The following is an 18687-nucleotide window of genomic DNA, read 5'->3' as shown; positions in this document are numbered from 1 at the left end:
CGGGCTGTCGGGCTGGGTCCCTCGGTCGTCCGTCGGCATCCTCGGGGACCCGGGCTGGGTTCCTCCGTCCGTCCCTTTGCCAGGGGAGCGGGGTCCGTTTGTGTGTCTGTCCGCTTGCGGGCTGGATCCCTCCTTCTGCCTCCTCCCGTGTGCTGGGACTGCTGGCTGGATCCCTCTGTCGGTGGGAGGCTGACGGGATCCCAGTGTCTGTCTGTCTGTCTGTCTGTCTGTCTGTCTGAAGAGGGTGATGGGATCCCCCTGTCCGTCTGTCGGTGGGAGGCTGACGGGATCCTCGTGTCTGTCTGTCTGAGGAGGGTGATGGGATCCCCATGTCCGTCTGCTGCTGGGATGCTGATGGGATTCCAGTGTCTGTCTGTCTGAGGAGGGTGACAGGATCCCCGGGTCCGTCTGTCGGTGGGAGGTTGAGGGGATCCCTGTGTCTGTCTGCCTGGGGGTAAATGGGTTTAGTTCCTCCTTTTGTCTGAGGGGACTGTTGGGATTGATTTCTTCCTCTGTCGGTCTGAGGACGAGGAGTCGATGTTTACCCACCTTGTAAAGCTTGAGGGGGTTGCTATGTCCCCACCTGTGAGGGACAAGGGGGGTGCATCCCTCCCCATGTGAGGGCAGGCAGTGCATCCCCACCTGCCTGGCCCTGGTCCTGCCTGCCCAAGGGGGTCCTGGCAGCAGGGAGGGCACAGCAGCCCCGCTGTTTCCCTCTCCCTGTGCCTGTCTGCGAGGGCAGTGAGGTCAGTCCCCTTGCGGGGTGTCTGTCTGGGCCGAGACCTGTCCCTGGGCTGGCCACACCGTCCCGTCAGCTGCTGCCACCGTGTCTGGAGTTGTGACCGTAGGGCAGCTGGTTCCCTTGCCTACCTGGGATGGGTTATCCAGTGCCCGACACCAGCCTTCTGGACGTAGTGGGGCCTTGTGTCCCCTCAGTCTCTCTGGGTGGGGGGCCAGAGATAGGACAGGGTCTGCAGGTTTGATTAGGCTTTTGCCCTATCGGCCGTGGGAATGGACAGGAGGGACAAGGGAGTTTGGACTGAGATTGCGGTCACTCTTTAAGTGGGGCACTCTTAGCTTTTTGTATGCTGGGGACAGGATTGCTTATAACTTTGCTTAAGAACTGGGTGGGACTGCCCATACATGGTGGTTTGTGAAATGCTCGTGGATCGTGTTGGATGTTGGCACTGAATATGTCTGTGGTGATGCAGAATGAGCCCTGTAGGCAGAAGGGTGGGGAATGACCCTGAGACAGTCAGCTGCGTTTGGCCAGAGGCTCAGGAGGTTCCAGTGGTGTGTGTGACAGGCTCTTCTCTTCTCAGGTGAGCCCTCTGCTGAGGGAACGAACACTCTGTGCTCCCAGGTCAGGGAAACATGTCCCGTCGGAAACAGACCACTCCTAACAAAGTTCACTGTGAGTATTATATTATACAGCATTGTGGGATCCTTGCCCTAGCTGGATTGTTGTGGAGTGAGACGGGGAGGAGGGGAGTGATGAAAAGGTACAGTTTGTGGGGGAATGGTGGTTACTCACGTTTCATCTTAGGGACTGTAAGAAGTGAAACTGAGCTCTGTGCATCAGGGAAGCTGGCTGTGTCCTGGCATGGCAGGACAGGGATAGGCTTGAACAAACAACTAATACTGTAAAGGTAGGTGTGTGTGTGCAGGGCCTGTAGCTGTGCTTTGCATTTACACTGTCATGAGTGCAAGTTAGTATGCTAAGAAATGTGACTTCGGGGCTCTGGCCCATCTTGGGTAGCAAAGGAAGTTCTAGGCAAGGTGGTTTGAGTGTGTGGCTGAAAGGCAGGAAGTCTGCGTTCTGATCTTTGCCCTACCACAGACTCAACTGACTGGCCTTGGACATGTTACTTAAGCTCACTGTACCTCAGTTTCCTACTAGATAATGTAAGTAAAGCCATTTGCTCTTTCCTTGTAGGGAATGGGCAGTGGCTAAGTAATTTACTGGACAGATAAATGCTGTCTGTCAGATCATTCTTGAGCTGAGATGATAGAACAGATCTCTGTTTCTCCAGCATTGTCAAGACCCTGGCATTTGTTTGATAGTGAAAGGGCTGAAGATGCTGTACATCACCACTTCTTGTGGGCAGGCTACAGCGAGATGTTAGTGGAGCTGGGAGACACATATGGATGTTTGGCTGCAAAGGGGAAACTGCACATATACAGCTTCTGTTTGACTGATTGCAGTGGAGAGAAGTTGGCGGGACTGAAGCTGTACCCTTGTACATACCCAGCTTTGTGGCTGGAGACATGTTTAGAATTTGGGCTGGAATGAGGAAAACAAATTTCCACTTCTGTAGACATGTGAAAGCAAGGCTGATGAGAAGGCCCAAGGTATTGCTAAGCTGTAGTAGCTGTCAGGAGTATGGGACAGAGAGCTGGATGCTGCAGCCCTAACACTGCCTCACTTTGCTGATGCTGCTGGCTTGCATGTCTCTCTGTGTTTCTCTGTGCTGCCTTTTTGTGTGGGTACGGCAACAGGAATCTATGCATGCTGTTCTCTGTGCTAGGAGAAAATACATTGTGATAGAGCCTAACACTTTGCACGCTCATTGAGTGCACTGGGGAGAATTACCTCTTTCTGGGACTTGAAAGCCCCATCAGCTGCTAGAGCTAGGCATGGGAGAGCTGACAAAGCTTTCCTTGGTGGCCAGTGTAAGAGTCTTGGGCGTGCCTTTTGGCATCTGCACTGACTTATGCTCTCCAATTCCTGCTTCTGGGCCCTGGGTTCAACAGTGGGCAGAGTATAGCTTTGATTTGCCTGATAGTACATTAATGACCTGGAATTGTCTTCCTTAGAGAAATTTGGTATGTCCTGTGTTTTGTCCTATGATGCCGGTAACACACCTTGTGTCCGCACACTTTTGCTTCTGACAGTGCCCAGATATTACTGCTGCCGTTTAGATCAGACTTATGTAAGGCATGCACTTACGCTATCTCCCCTGTCATGGTCTCTCATGTATGGAAACCAAGGGGTACAACAGCTCTAATAGTGCAGGTAGGGTTTCCATGGTGTTTAGGTGGGCTGTTTTCTGCACTCCACTGCGTCAGGGTTATGTTCTTCAGAAGCGTCTACTATTATATACAAAACTATACATATTATGGAGTTCAGTTTTGCACTATTTTCACAGTGAACATTGCTTTTTTATCTGCAATACAAGTGATTGTATCTCCAGTTTTGGTCTCAGGGGGAGCTATCTGACAAACATGCTACCAGCGGGCATGAGGTTGAGGTTATGGCATCTGGTGTGCCGTAGAGAGGAATTCTGGGACCTGTTCACCTCCTTTATATGTGGTACATTGCTACAGAGCAGCTATTCAACAGGAGCCATCAGGAGCAGCAAGTAGGACCACAAGAAAATAAAGGGACTGAAAGATACAAGAAACATGTCAATGGTGATGTCTCCACCTTGGGATGGAAAATCTTGTCTCTCATGATGAACACCACCAAATCGTTGGGACTTCTCTGTCTACCTAGCCTGCTGTGTATCTGGAGGGCCCAGAAATGCCATGCATTGCACTGACGAGGATAATCGGAGAGAGCATCAGCTCCAAGAACTGGGTGAGCCAGCAGAATGAGGAGTCAGGCTGAGACATAGCAGACACGTTACTGAGACTTCTTCACAGGGACTGAAGTGGTTGGGAGGAGAGGAATAAAAGGGACAGCAGGTATGCAGCTTTTTACGCAGTTGTCTGCAGCTGGGATCTGATTTGGCAGGCTGCGGGGCTGGGGAAGTGCTTTTTGGATTTGCATAAATACCACTGTGAGTATCTAACTGGACAAATTTGTGGGAGGACAGTGCCTACTTCTTCCTTGCATGGCCACTCCGTGTTATCTTCCTTCTTGGATTCACTAGGGCAAGCAACAGCTGCAGATCTCCTCTCCTGGCTTGCTTGGTGCCACCTCTTTCCAGGGTTACTTTCCAGGCTTGGTATGGCCCTCATTTAACCTTGCTCTCACAACAACATGGTTTGCTGTCCTCACTTAGCACAGAATCACTTTGGCATGCAGAGCGATTGGCTGGGAAGTTGTGTGGTTACAAGTCAAAACAGTTTTAAATGGAAGTTGATGTGTAAGGAAATTCAAAATAATACAGAGACAATGATAAAAATTACTATTATCACAAAAGTCTCATTGTGCATGATGGCCAGTCCTACAGTTTTAACTGTAGTAATTTCACCTTTAGCAGGGCTGCAGCACATAATTGGCTCTTAATAATTTAATTTTGTTTTGCCACATGGTGCATGAAAAACACATCTGACAAAGTGGTAACAAATAAAACTGTAATACTGGAATATACTTACTGCATTGCCCATTCCACATTGAATTGAAAAATACAATGCAGTTACGTTGTTCCTGTGGAGATACCTTACTTGGTTCAATTTCATCTTTATTTTCTCCCAGACTCTAAAGTATAAAAGTATAAAATCTCTCTAAGCAATTCATCTGATCTTGCATTCAAGCCCATCCATTGCTGCACTGTCACTCCATCAGTTATGGGCTACTCACTGTTCTTGTGCTTGCCAAAAATTTGCTGCAAGTGTTAGTGTGCACTTTTATTTTCTCTCCCTGCTGTCCCATGAGCTGCTTTTCTTTCTGTTGCTTGTACCCTTTGCAAGTGATGCTTATTTTAGAACTCTTGAGAACAGCTTTTGATAGTCAAATTAATTCCCACTTCCTAGCTCTGTTTATCATGGTCTCAATATCCCATCAATCCTCTATTTCCTTCCCTCTGACACACACACATTCTGTGCTCTTCAGTGTTCCTTGAATTCTGCTGCCTAGAATATTCCCGGTTTGAAGAGAAAGTATCTTGCAAGAAATAGCACCCAGCATTCAAAACCGAGCTGAACTGTTACTTGCATCGAAATCCTTGGTTCTTAAAGGGCTCTGTGGGCTGCCGTTGTTAACTCTTTCAATTGTGTTGTTTTTCATTTCAGTAACCACTACAGCAGTGTGGACAACCCAGAATAGCGATGGGGCAGGTGGACTAGATCCACAGTGGTGGAAACACTTGCAAATTTCAGGTCCAGGAAAGGAACACAGAGAAGACCTACATGAACAGGGACTTTAAATTGATGTACAAGGAGGGAATAAAGTGTCTCATGTCTGAGACACCTTTCTGTTTAGGAAGGAAGACAGGGGAATGATGCAGTTTCTTTTGATTTTGTTTTGTGGATTTTGGGGTGGGGGTTGTTTGTTTGTGTGTTTATTTTCCAGAACACCTGAGAGTTATCCTGCATTCATACAGTTCAAGAAGGGAAGGGCTCAGGAAAAAAAGCCTTTCTGGCTACCAAGTTGATACGCCACCAGATCCTAGCAGTCATAACTGCCCCTGTTGCACAGTAACTGCAGGGCTGCCCCCTACCTCCACAGCTGCTCACCTGGCATCCCACTCATTTACAAGATTATGGAGAGAACTGGAATGCAAAGCAGAGGCATCTGATTTTTCACTGTCCTACGTCTCTAGCTGTTTGTAAAACAAATACAGTGACTTGTTTTTGTGTTGTGGTCAGCCTGCAGCCCTTTTTGTATTTAATAAAGAAACTTCTGGAGAAGAGTCTGTGAATTCAATATTGAGCATAACATCCTTTACTGATAGCAGTGATCCTAAAGCTATTGCCTGTCTTACTCCTTTCTGAATGAATGTAAGTGTATTCAAAGTGGGGTGGAGGTGGGGGTGTAAGCGTCTGTATGTGAGTATGTGTGTGCAGAAACAATAAAAGTATAAACCTGTACCTATCAAACATTAACGCTCTAAAGCTTCATCAAAGTAAGACTTAGACCATCAGTAGATGAACAGGACACTCTTCCCTAAGTTCTTTTGGAGACAATATTAGTTTAATACGTAAGAAATTCTGTATAAGCCAAAGATAGCATTTTTAAAAGTTTGTCTTTCCCAGTCCCATGATGCCTTTTAGATACAGGCTAACGGAGAATGCACAAGATGTCGTCGGCTAACAGCACTGGTTTGGTTAACAGTTTGCATTTCTGGCTGTAAGCTGATAGTTCTCTGCACTGCGCTGAGTCGATGCTAACTCGGTTCTGGGTATGTTGTACAGAAAGGCCACTGGCAGACATGATTGCTCTCTTAGTTATTGTGATTGATGCTAGTGTTACTGATAGGAGGAGTTCCCTCCTCAGTCACCTCATATAAAGATCACAGCTTTTAAAATCCTGCAGACTGTCTGCATAGCCTGCAGACAAGCTATGCAGGAACCTACCTGCCATTAGACTCCAGGCTGCTGCTTAGTGGAAACGTAAGCCATCTGGAAGGGGAAAGGGGGAAGAAAACAAACGTAACTGCTTCCACTAGCAGTTTGGGAATCCTGTTTTGTAACTGTCACAGGTAGCATGTCTCCCACCATTGTTTTACATCTGTCCTGTGTTCTGCAGGTTTCCTCATTTCTCTTTGTCTTGCAATGCTTTTTTGGTCTCTGGGCTTTTATCCTGGTGGTTTGTGGATATCTGCTTCTTGGAGAGGCACTGTGATTCTGTAGTGTCTGCTGTTCATACAGTCTGTATCTCAATCCCACCAATGTGAGGTTGTGGTCCAGACATAAAAGCAGTACTCCAGGTTATGAAAACCATTCAGTGCTGGAATGACTTCTGATGGGGGTACATGTGTCACAGCAATCACAACAGTGCCTGCTGCTTTCAGTGACAGATTTAGAGTGCTCCTCAACTCTCTCTTCAGCCCACATGGATTGTGTTCTCAAGTCTTCTCTACAAAACCCTTTCTCACATTTCTGAAACAGAATGATAAATGCCTTCAAATACTTTTGGAGACCTCCATGGGGATGTTGGGAACTAAAACTCTTCTCCCACACTCTCCGTGAAACTTCTGAAGGTCTTTGAAATCTTCCATAAATTACTGCTTTTTAAAGCACTGCTGGAAATGGAGAGGTAAGCACCAGAAAGGCAGTGTGAGTATGAATATGGGGCAAAGCTGGCTGAAACAGTTTAGCATGTGGGAACGTATCTGTCCTTGTAACAGGACTGGTGCTCTCTCAATGGGTCAAAAATTCAATTCCCTGGTTATACTGATGCCAGTTGTGGCCCTATACTAAAAGGTACCATTTTGTTCCAAAAACTTTTGTTTTATGTGAAAAATGCACTGTCTTCCTTATCATTTTCACATTTATACTTTGAGTGGTTCTTGAGAGCTTACGAATCAGTTGATAAATTTAACCCAAAAGCTAGCCCGCTAGGAACTTCAGCACCTTGTCCCAAGCACTCCCAGCTCATCCACCAAGAGAGGCAAATCACAACTACACCTAGAAAAAAGTAATTTGTTTGATTTAATATGAAAATTAATGGTTGCCTTTTATCACTATTCTTTGGAAGCAAAAGTTCTCCTTAGCAGGGATTGCTGTAAGACGTTTTCTTTCCAAGAAGCACAAATAATTGCCTTATTTCAATGTGTTTGCCATCTCCTATTGAGTCAAGGTACTAGTGACCAGTGTCTTTCAACAAAACAGACTGTAAGCTATGCTAAACAAGCATCACAGCTTTCTGGGTTCATCCCCTTAGTTTTCTGTTTTGAGCATATGAAGTGTAACTGAGATTTATTTTAGCCAGGGCCACTCCTGGGCAAGGCCAGGTAGTGAAGCAAGTTATCTATCATGTAAGCAGAACACCAGCTCCGAGCAGAAACACCTTCTTGATGGGCAGCTTGTCCTCAGACCTCCTGGGACAGAAGGTAGTGACAGAGCATGCCAAGGACAACCTCTGGTTTTAGTATCACTGTGGAGAGAAGATGAGGTGCCAGGCACTCAGGGAGATACTGTTTTTGTGCAAGTTGCCTGTTACAGCAGGGAATAGGACTTAATGATTTAGAAGACCCATATAGCACTATGCCTGATTTGGGATACTGTCATAGTCCCTGAGTGGCTTCCCCCCTGCCTAGAGCTGTGCTGTAGCTCTATCAGCAGATAGCTTGGTAGCAGAGAAAGCCCCCTGGCTACATATGGCAGATATATGGGATCTCACTTTTTTTTTGGTGTGGCTGGAGTGCATATAAAGAGTATGCAGAGAGCAGTCTGATGCTGGACATTTCCACTAGTGAGACTGTTCTAGACACAGGGACTGGACTCACATCAGCAGGTACAAGAGGCTGGTGTTGCAGGGTAGGCAAGCAGAGAGGTTACTTAAATGCTTTCCAAGAGGTGACTTCAGAGGTTCTGCACCATGCAGATGAGCAGCCCCACTCCTGTTGTGTTTTTGGCAAGCCTTGGTGGTGAAAGAAGCATGACCAGCAGGTTGAGGGAGGTGATTCTCCCCTCTCTACTCTGCTCTCATGAGACCCCCACCTGGAGTACTGCATCCAGCTCTGGGGCCCCCAACATAAGAAAGACATGGATCTGTTGGAGCGAGTCCAGAGGAGGGCCACAAAGATGATCAGAGGGCTGGAACACCTCTCCCATGAGGAAAGGCTGGGAGAGTTGGGGTTGTTCAGCCTGGAGAAGGGAAGGCTCTGGGGAGACCTTCTAGCAGCCTTCCAGTACCTGAAGGGGGCCCACCAGAAAGCTGGAGAGGGACTTTTTACAAGGGGGTGTAGCGATAGGACAAGGGGTAATGGCTTTAAACTGAAAGAGGGTAGACTTAGATTAGATATAAGGAAGAAATTCTTCACTGTGAGGGCGGTGAGGCACTGGAACAGCTTGCCCAGAAAAGTTGTGGATGCCCCATCCCTGGGAGTGTTCAAGGCCAGGTTGGATGGGGCTTTGAGCAACCTGGTCTAGCGGAAGGTGTCCCTGCCCATGGCAGGGGGGTTGGAACTAGGTGATCTTTAAGGTCCCTTCCAACCCAAACCATTCTATGATTCTGTGAAAGCAATGCAATGGCACCAGTCTGACTCTTTGTCCTTATGGCTGCCAGGGGAGCAAGTCTTTGCAGGGCTGGAGGAGCAAGCCCGCCAAGCCATGATGAAAAACAACTTTCCTGGAGCTCTTGGGGACCAAAGGCCAGCCATTCATCCGCTGCAAGACCCCGACTCCAGCAGCAGTGAGTTCTGCCCCTTCCAATAACAGCAAGGTAGTGGACTGGGGAGACTCTGACAAGGGGTGAGGCACTGCACAGCTTATTGGGGTACTCTGAGGACCATCTTGCCCATCTCCTCCTCTGGGTTAGCCCTTGGCTCCTGTGCAGGACATCATGTCAGCAAACAGCAAGAGCAGGGCTGCTCCCTAAGGGAAGGCAAGCCCAGAGCCAAGGACCACCACAACACATATTGGGCAATGACCTCACCACCAGGATGCAGTCCCAACTTACCAGAGCAGGGTGGTAACAGCAGTGGGTCCAGCTGATGTTCCAGTAATTGTCAAGCAAGGCAGGGTAACAGGCCACATCCAGGGACTCTACAGAGCACTTCAGGGACTGAAGTGCTCCAGCCTGAGTTTAAATGGAACCCCTGGGTGTGGGTAGAGGCCCTAGGTGATGCTGGTCAGGACAATTAAGGCCTATGGTGCCCTCAGGGTCCTGACACTTGGAATAACTCCTCTTCATGTTCCAGGTGGCAGTGATGATGAGGAAACCACCCAGGATGAAGTTTCTTCCCATACATCTGAGGAGGATGGCTCAATGGTGAAAGTGAAGAAAGAATTAGAGAATGCAGAACAACCTGTGGCTGGAACCCCACTGATGAGAGAAAATGAGGTAAGTGTATACTGGCTCTGCGCTCACCTTAGCCTCCCAGGGAGAGAAAAGGGTACTGTCTAAACACCTCCTCTCCCCACTATGGTTTCTTATCTTTTTCTCCCTCCCACTTCCTCCAAACAACATCTCGTGGCTGGAGGACAGGGTATGAAGAGCTCTTGGGCTGCCAGGAACAGGAGGTAGCAGGCACAAACTGCTGTTCGCCTGGCTGGCCAAGATGATTGTGCAGAGTGTGCCCCCTTCCTTCAGTTCTGGTGCCTTTCTCTGACTGACTTCCCCTTCCCTTCTGCTACAGAGCAGGCCTTGCCTACCAGAGCCACTGCGCTGGCAAGAGCCTGGGTGTGAGTGGAGGCCATGAGGCCTCTGCCTGTTCCCCCCAAGACAGCAGGAGTTTTGCTCAGAGGCTACATAAAGGAAGTTTCAGACTGCAAGAACACAAACCAGCCCCAGTGGGACTGGGCACACAGCACTTGATCTGGTCAAGGCCTGCGTGCAGTGTTGACTAGATACTAAGGGAGGGTGGGGTGGCTGGGTGGGGGGGATCTGTGTGCCTTACACAAAGTGGCTTTTCCTCCCTGTAGGTGCCTGAGAGTTTGAATGCTGACCCTATGCTGGGACTGTCACAGTGCCCCCTCTGCCAGCTGGAGTGTGGAAGCAGAGAGCAGCTCATTGCTCACGTATACCAGGTAGGGGATGGTTCCAAACTGTGGGATATCTCTGGCCTTAAGCCCCTCAAGTCCCCTTAAGTCCCAAATCCAGAAACAACCCAAAGCACAGGGTGGCTTTGTTCTGGTCTTTGCAGTCACAGAACTGAGCTTCTAGCTAGGATGTGATTGAAGTTTACAGCAGTAAACTGTGTTCAGAGGGTGTCCTGGGGAAAAAATCAGTGAGGCACCGGTCTGCGGATCTGGAAAACACAACTCTCTCCCAAGGCAGTCTCTGCAAGCAGTTGCAGGCTAAGACCAGGCAGTTCCTTCAGATTAAACGTGGAAGCAATTTTTACATTATTCAGTGAGATAAGAAACCCTCCTCCTAATCACTCAGTTCCTTATTTTGTACCTTTACACATGCTCCTATCCATGAAAACAGCTGTTCTTCCTCCGAAATGATTCCAGTATTGCAGGAAATCTGTGCTGGAATCTCACAGGTTTTGTTGTCAGTACTGTCTTCACAGCACATCAAAGTCTGTAAAAGAAGGAATGAAGCAGAACTGAACTGGCCACTTACCTGCACCAGCTGACTATCTCCATCTAAGCACTTGCTCACCAGCATCCTGCCTACTGTTAGTCCAGTCATGCTTTGTCCAGCAACAGCAGCTCCTCAGAGGCATTTCTGAAAACAAGGGTCAGGTCTTAAAATCAAAGTGTTTTGGCCTTAATTGTTTCTCTTGCACTGGAGTGGAGTTGTAGAAAGGTTTTCTCCTTGCTGTTTGACCTGTGACACCCCAGATGTCTTGAGCCTGGTTTAGGAGCTGTCAGACAGAGTGAAGTGGTGAAGCGTTCCCATTACAAGAGGCCGAACTGAATGGTTTGCTGTGTCTGTTGACCATGCCTCAGACTGGGCAGGGAGCTGGGCAATTTGTAACTAACAACCTAGTGGTTGTTTTGCAGCACACTGCAGCTGTGGTGAGCGCCAAGAGCTACATGTGTCCTGTATGTGGCAGAGCCCTCAGCTCACCAGGATCCCTTGGGCGACATCTCCTGATCCACTCAGAGGACCAGCTGTCAAACTGTGCGGTGTGTGGAGCACGCTTCACCAGCCACGCCACATTCAACAGGTCAGGGTCACCCCGGCTGGTGAGCGGGTCTAGGGTACCCACATTAAAGATTAGGTGGGTAGCCTTAAGTGACACAGAAGTCATGGCTCTGGACCTACTAAGGCCTGTAGGAGAGTTGTGAACACCCCCAGTGGGTGAGATTCCTCGATCCCTTCCTGCCTGCAGCTCTGCATCACCTGCTAAGACGTCCATGGGCTGTGCTGCTAAAAGGGTGTTCCTTAGCTCTGTGAAGAACTAGAACTGTGTGGAAAGCACTGGGGTCTCCAGTCACTGGAGAACAATCAACTGCTTCCCTTGCCCAGCAGTCCCTCAGAGTAGGTCTGTACTGCACAGATGGGTTCATCATTTCCAGGGCAGGACTACAGGTAGAAACCAAAATGTTCCTTGTTTGTGTCCTGCCTGATGGAAGATTATCCACTGACTAGCGGAATAGGGCTGAAAGGAGAAATCCAGAGATGATGGGGAGGAGCAGCTTGCTGGCTAATTTCTGCTCTTGTGCTCTTCCAACCCAGATACTGCTCTGTGCTAACCCACTTCCTACCCCTGGATATGATGTTGCTTCATTTTAGATATTCAGACATGTCTGTGGGCAGGAATGGTTTAGCAGAGGCCTCTGTCATGGGCTGTAGTAGGGGCACTGTTCATTGCAGCCCCCTGGGCAGTGAGATGGGGACTCTTCCGTCAGCACCAAGTCTCTGACTCTCTGCTCTTTCTGCTTTCCAGTGAGAAGCTGCCAGAGGTGCTCAGTGCAGATCGCCTGCCGGCACCACAGAGCGAGGGCCCCTCCAGTGTTGAGGGGAAAGACATTGCCTTTCACACCCCTGTGTATCCTGCAGGCATCCTCCTAGTGTGCAACAACTGTGCTGCTTATCGTAAGCTGCTGGAGGCACAGACACCTGGCATGCGAAAGTGGGCACTTCGTCGGCAGAACGAGCCCTTGGAAGTGCGGTTGCAGCGTCTGGAGCGGGAGCGCACAGCCAAGAAGAGCCGGCGGGACAACGAGACACCTGAAGAACGGGAAGTGAGGCGTATGCGGGATCGAGAAGCTAAGCGCCTGCAGCGCATGCAAGAGACAGATGAACAGCGGGCACGGCGGCTGCAGAGAGACCGGGAAGCCATGCGACTGAAGCGCGCAAACGAGACCCCAGAGAAACGACAGGCCCGGCTCATCCGGGAGCGTGAGGCCAAGAGGCTTAAGCGGCGCCTGGAGAAAATGGACATGATGCTCCGGGCACAGTTTGGCCAGGACCCCTCTGCCATGGCCGCTTTGGCAGCTGAAATGAACTTTTTCCAGCTGCCAGTGAGCAATGTGGAGCTGGAGAGCCAGCTGCTGGGCAAAATGACCTTTGAGGAGCAGAGCAACAGTGCGCTGCATTAAGCTACAGCCAAGGACCATGCCACCTCTGCTGCACCTGCCACAGGTGCACTAGCAGGCTTCTGCACTCAAGAGGCTGCTGTGGGTCCCTGGCTGACTCTTCCTGACAGATGGTTCTGGTTTTCTCCTGAACATAGGAGGAGAACAGAGCTGAGAGGTGTCTGCCAAAGTAGCCCTGGTGGGAGCAGGTTCTGAGGATACAGTCTGCGTTGGGGGCCAAGTCACAGCCTGTGAACAGAGGGAAAATAAATTAATGTTCACATTTATTTAGTACCCTTCTTTACCTTTTGTGCTTCATCTTGTTCTTGGACCCTTGCCCCATAGATGGGTTTGGGCTGCTGCAGCTCTGCTGTAGGTGGAGGCCCACCTCACTAAAAAGGGATGTTCTTTACTGCAGCATGAATTATGGAGCTGAGGACTTTGATAGTCCACAACTCCTCCAGGAGTAAATCCCTTGCAGTTTGTGCCCATAAAAAGGAAGCAAAGGAGGATGTTGTCTCCCTGGAAATGGCTGTGCACACCTTTTCTCTTAACACTATCGTTATGTGCTTATTTGCAGTAGCATCCATGGAAAAACTAAGAGGAAACTGAGTTCCTGTTCTAAGATACCCCATATAAACGCTAACAGAAAGGCTGACTGAGGTAAGCAAACAGCAAACGAGTTTGCTGGTTTACTCACAAGTTAATTTTCACTTAAACAGCATTTCAGGTTTGCAAGTGAGAGAGTTGATTGAACAGTAAACAATAAGGGTAGGTCCGCTCTCTAGTACTGTATGGATTTGCTTTCCCCTTTATTCAGCACTGGTGAGGCCACATCTGGAGTGCTGTGTCCAGTTCTGGGCTCCCCAGTGCAAGAGAGGCACAGACATACTGGAGAGCATCTAGCAAAGGGCCACTAAGATAGCAAAGGGACTGGAGCATCTCTGCTATGAGGAAAGGCTGGGAGAGCTGAGACTGTTCAGCCTGGAGAAGAAAAGGCTTGAGGGGGGAGAGGTGGATCTTGTCAATGTTTAGAAATATCTGAAGGGAGAGTGTAAAGAAGATGGAGCCAGGCTGTTTTCAGTGGTGCCCAGTGACAGGACCAGAGGCAGCGGGCACAAATGGAAACACAGGGGGTTCCCTCTGAACATCAGGAAACACTTTTTTACTGTGAGGGTGACTGAGCACTGGCAGAGGTTACCCAGGGAAGTTGTGGAGTCTCCCACCTTGGAGATTCTCAAAAGACACCGTCCTGGGCAGCTAGCTGGCTGTAGGTGGCCCTGCTCGAGCAGGGGAAGTTGGACCAGATGACTTCCAGAGGTCCCTTCTCACCTCAACTGTTCTGTGACTTCATGGTAAACTGAGCTTGTTCAACCATTTTAATAGAGCCAAATGCAACACTGCTCATCTAGGACCACGGATCACACTCAAGTTACTCATTCTCATAGTAAATTCCTCTGTGACCAACAGTGACTTTCAGTGATCACTGCTGATAACACTGTGGGGCAAAGGGGGGGACCATTAGTAAACAGAACCACACAGGTAGAAAAGAAAGTTGCTTTTGCTTCCACACTTGGCAACAAAACCAATGAGAGGAAAAGGAGTGAGCTGGGGGGAGCCAGGGAAAGCTACAATAACTGAGTCTGGAAAAACCTGCCAGAGGGTAGGGAATTTAAGCATTCTTTAGTTTATTCAAGAAGTAGCCAAGGCAAAATGTGATCATAGGCTGTACCTATATGAAAAGGTTCCCATTGCTAACAGAAATCATTATGAAACTATGCAACTGTGGAAATTAAATCTAGGCATGTTTAAACTGGAAAAGGCAAAACATTAGCACAGAAGGACTCATGGTGGGGGCAAAGGGGTGGTACACTCTCCATTATTTGGTTTCTTTAAGAATGAGCATGTAAAAATGAATGCTGTGGCTTTGTGGTTTCCAAACGTCAGCCCACCAAACACTGTTGTGCCACACACCTACGTTTTGTAGCCTGAAGACCCTTACTGCTTTCATAGCATTTCCAGTTAAGGTCTGCAGTACAGCTACATGGTGATCTAAATACACTGGGAGCTACTGTCTTCTCTCTGCTGTTTCTCTGCATTGTCAGAAATAGTGACCACAAGACTCCTACTTGAGATCAGAAGAGTAAAGTTAAAACACGAAGCAAAACCTTTCAGCCAGACTACTTAGGAACCTGATTTTTCCCTCTTTTTTCAGTTTGAAAAACTTTTTATTGAAGTCCCTTGAAGCCCTAGTTAATGCTTACACTAGTTGCCTTCAAAGTGCATAATGTTGCATTTTTTTCATGATAATGAACTAACGTTACAGACAGTCTTGTGGACGCTTGCTACAAAAAGCATTTAATCTCTTCAATACTACAATTTCCTCCACATTCCACTGTAACATCTTGTTTCCTCACCTTACAGAAGCTGTTTTAGCATATTGTTCATCACATAGAACTGACATCCAGGAGCCATCCTCCTCACTATGGGAAATGGCACCAGATCTGGAAAGGGTCTATTCAGTTCCATGTTACCTTGTTCATATCCTCCTTTGTTCTCTGAGCTGATCTCTCACTTTTATTCTTACCTCTGCCCATTTTCATACTCAAACCGACAAGTTTGCTTCTCACAATATTTGCTATTGCTCTATCTTGTGTGTTTTGCTTGGCCAGCAGAGATGTAGCTTCACTCTGCAAACTATAGCTGAAACTTTCCCTGCAGTGTCACTGGCACCTGATCATCATTCCAAGGGGTTCAAGAAAGAGACCACATAAAAGCAGAAGTATTTGAACACAGAATTATGGCTTATAATCCATCTGTCAGGCAGCCTTTACCTTGCCCTTATCACAAGTCTCCAGGTCACTCTGTATAAGACCAGAGAAGCCACATCCTAATGATCGCAGATGCTGCAGACAAGCAAAAAGTCTCAAACACCAAAGTAAAAGCTATTGGTTTATATATAGATATATATATATAGATATATACTGTGTTTACAGAGTCAACAAGTTAAATGCAATATTCATAAGAGCATTAACAATAAAAATACAATCTGTGTGTAGCCAAGTACAGACTTAAAATGGTAAAACAGGAAAAAGGATCTCACCAAAAGTACAAATATACAGTACAAATTGATTTATTTAAAACAGTTACAAAAAAAGCACAACAAAATAGAGATTATCCTTAGAATTATTAATGCTTTGTTAAAGATCAGGTAGGAGGAAAGGGGCAGGAACAAGGTTGGAGGGGAGCACCTGACTAGTTCTAAGGCTTTAGATACAATGCGGTCGGTTACATGTTAATACAGCCATTACATAACTGGGATTATAGTTGAGGGATCAGCACTTATCTACAAAGACCTCCTTGCCTCAGGGTAGCCCAGCTGGTTCCCCCAGTGCCACATGTCTGTTTCTCTGCTTTGCATGGGCAGACCCTCCCCTGGCACTAAGGTGCCATGAAAGCGGAAAACAACTAGAATGTGCACGGGTGCATTTGCAGGGTGGGGTGGCAGCAGCCTAGAAGGATGTTAGGGGCAAGTCCTGTCCTCCATGGACAAATGTGAAGACCGTGGAAGGGCCTTGATCATCAGCATTTTAAGCCATACATGGAACACACCCTGGGCCAAACTCTGTACAGAATGTGCATTCGTAGCCATCTTAGCAGCTTCTGCAAAGTTTCAGGCCCTAGGACAGCCTGAAAGACAAAGAGCAGTTGTGAGTGACGCTAGGGAAAGGCACATGTACTGCTGTGGGCAGGAACTAGCATTTGGGCTACTCAAGCTGCTGTAGTTTCTTTTACAATATTTTCTGAGTAACAAGGATTGTTAGTTCTCTATGGGGGAAAGTGACTTCAAGTGTGGGGTGGGGATGGTGGGGGGGTGGGGACACTTAATGTGAAAAGTGCATTATACTCGTGCACCTGCTGGAAAGGGGAGGCAGAGGGGCCTCTGCAGCTTTCCTTCTTTCCAGACAGAGCTTCCTCTGCATAGTCTGGTAGTGATGAGCGCTTGTCGCTTGGAACAAGTCTCATGTTCCTGGAGCAACAGTGTACGCATAGCCTAGAAACAGGCCTGGCCTCTGCTGGGCAGCTGACCCAAGGAATGTTTCATGAGATGGGACAGATGGCTACAGACACCCATCATTGCATCCTACAGACTCTTGCCACAGAGTGTGAGCTGGGTAAGACCAAGGCCAGGAGGCCTCCTCCTCCAGGGAGGACAGACCACAGCTCTCTTCCCCTTCACAATAGCAGCAGGAAAACAGTACATTTCTCTGAGAAGCCTGTCACATCTCTGCCAGCAGAAAAGCCCGGGTAACTATCTCATTCCACAATGTCTTCCTGGCTTTATCTCCTCCTTTCCCTGTAAACCTAAGAAATAAAAGCCTCCTCCATGGGCTCATTCATAGCCTTTCTGCCTACAGCAGAGCCTGTCTCACACACTCCCTATCTCAGGAGAGCCTCAACACCCAACACAACAACCACCACAGGTGCTGAGCGACACAGCCCAACCCAGTAAGGACAGATTCCAGTGATTACAAGTACTGCTAAGCTGGGCTAGAGGGCTGTCAGTGGCCCCCTCCTGCCCACTACCTTTGGGGCAAGCAGCCAGATGCCCAGATTCTTCATCTCAATGCCCTGCCATGAGATGTGCCCCAAACCGTTGCTTCCATAGGAGAGCTGGCAGCTGAAACATGCGCAACAGTGGGACTGACAAGGGAGTCTGGGTAGAAGCACCAAGGTCAAATTCACCCTGGCCTGTTCCACAGAGCTCAGAACCACACTCAACAGATGGACAGCTAGCCAAAGTCCAGGCCAGCGGCCAGGTAAACACCAGGGTGAGCACCTTCACAGCCCTTCAGCTGCCTACAGTACAAAGCTATTTTAGCCACACAGCATCTTGCCTCATACATCAGTGTCTGCCCTTTCAGACCACTGTTCAGTGTGGCCAAGATCTAGGAGCAGTAGTTACAGTAAGACACATGAGATAAGGCAGGCTCTCCAAACCCTCTCTCTAAATGACAGACTTCTATGTTCAAAGATGCACATGAGGGGCTCCGCACCCTTCAGCTTCTCAGACATTCCCTCTATGCGTGCAACCAGCCCGTCTACATTCACACGCCATACATATGCAGGATGCCTTTCTTAGCTGCCTGCCACAGCTCTGAATTCCTCTGCATGCACCATGCAAAGAACAGGAAAGAGAACCTGGGTTCCTCTGCCTTCTGCCTTTGGCCACAGACACCCTGGATATCCTGAGCGTTGAGTACTAACCAACATTAATCGAGGTCTTTGCGTAGGAGAGTCCAATGAATAGCAACTGTGAAACACACAAGGTGATGAGGCCAGGCACCTGGACCAGGACAGTATGTTTTACTGACAAATGGTGCCATGAAAACAGCATCTGTTCCCACAGCTGCTGCATTCAAGGAGGCAGAATCTTCACATGACAGCATCACAATGACTTCATACATTTCAAATGCAGCTGATGAGATCGGAAGGTGTGTCATTTGGGGGAAGCTACATGTGATACAGGCAGCATCCTCACTCTGGAGAAACCTCCGTGAGGCACAAACACTGAAGGCATGAGTAGCACATATCTCACCTAAGGCCTGAAGAGAAACTGTCCTCCTGGTGCAGGCGTTTCAAAGGCAACAGAAATGGCTAGCAACGTGCTAGGAAAACAGGACTGACGGCCTGGATGGAAGGGACATTTTGGAGACTCTCTAATTTGCCTAATACCCAGGCAGAGCACCCCTCCATCACACAGTCAACTGAAGCCAACCAATTACAGGACACATTCCTGGAGAGTGTGCAGAACAGCCCTGAGACACCACCACTGCAAGCTGACCGAGGGACGGCTACACCGAGGAGAGATGCGGACAC

General features: G+C 48.4%; 2 protein-coding genes across 3 annotated transcripts in view; one reads left to right on the top strand and one right to left on the bottom strand.

Moving 5' to 3' along the window:
• The first annotated feature begins 1328 nt into the window (after positions 1-1328).
• On the top strand, positions 1329-13086 carry ZNF821 (zinc finger protein 821). Of its 2 annotated transcripts, XM_009335250.1 has the most exons (6): positions 1329-1414; positions 8900-9025; positions 9534-9676; positions 10258-10362; positions 11287-11453; positions 12177-13086. In XM_009335250.1, the coding sequence occupies exons 1-6, from the start codon at positions 1375-1377 to the stop codon at positions 12829-12831; spliced, it is 1236 nt and encodes a 411-aa protein (XP_009333525.1). In that variant the 5' UTR covers positions 1329-1374; the 3' UTR covers positions 12832-13086. The 2 variants fall into 2 exon arrangements, 1 of the variants encoding a protein (XP_009333525.1); XR_664076.1 differs by lacking the exons at positions 1329-1414; positions 8900-9025; positions 9534-9676; ... (1 more) ...; positions 11287-11453; positions 12177-13086 and adding exons at positions 3050-3687; positions 4960-5156.
• A 2661-nt stretch (positions 13087-15747) lies between these two features.
• Positions 15748-18687, bottom strand: part of ATXN1L (ataxin 1-like) — a 6461-nt gene continuing 3521 nt past the window's right edge. The window contains exon 2 of the mRNA XM_009335255.1: positions 15748-16497. Coding sequence (XP_009333530.1) covers positions 16390-16497 — 108 coding nt within the window. The 3' untranslated portion in view covers positions 15748-16389. The remainder of the gene's footprint in view (positions 16498-18687) is intronic.

This window comes from Pygoscelis adeliae, unplaced genomic scaffold, assembly GCF_000699105.1.
Source record: "Pygoscelis adeliae isolate BGI_AS28 unplaced genomic scaffold, ASM69910v1 Scaffold532, whole genome shotgun sequence".
In the NCBI taxonomy this organism is placed as follows: Eukaryota; Metazoa; Chordata; class Aves; order Sphenisciformes; family Spheniscidae; genus Pygoscelis; species Pygoscelis adeliae.
Note: the sequence above shows the minus strand (reverse complement) of the source record. Positions and strands in the feature narration are given on the sequence as shown.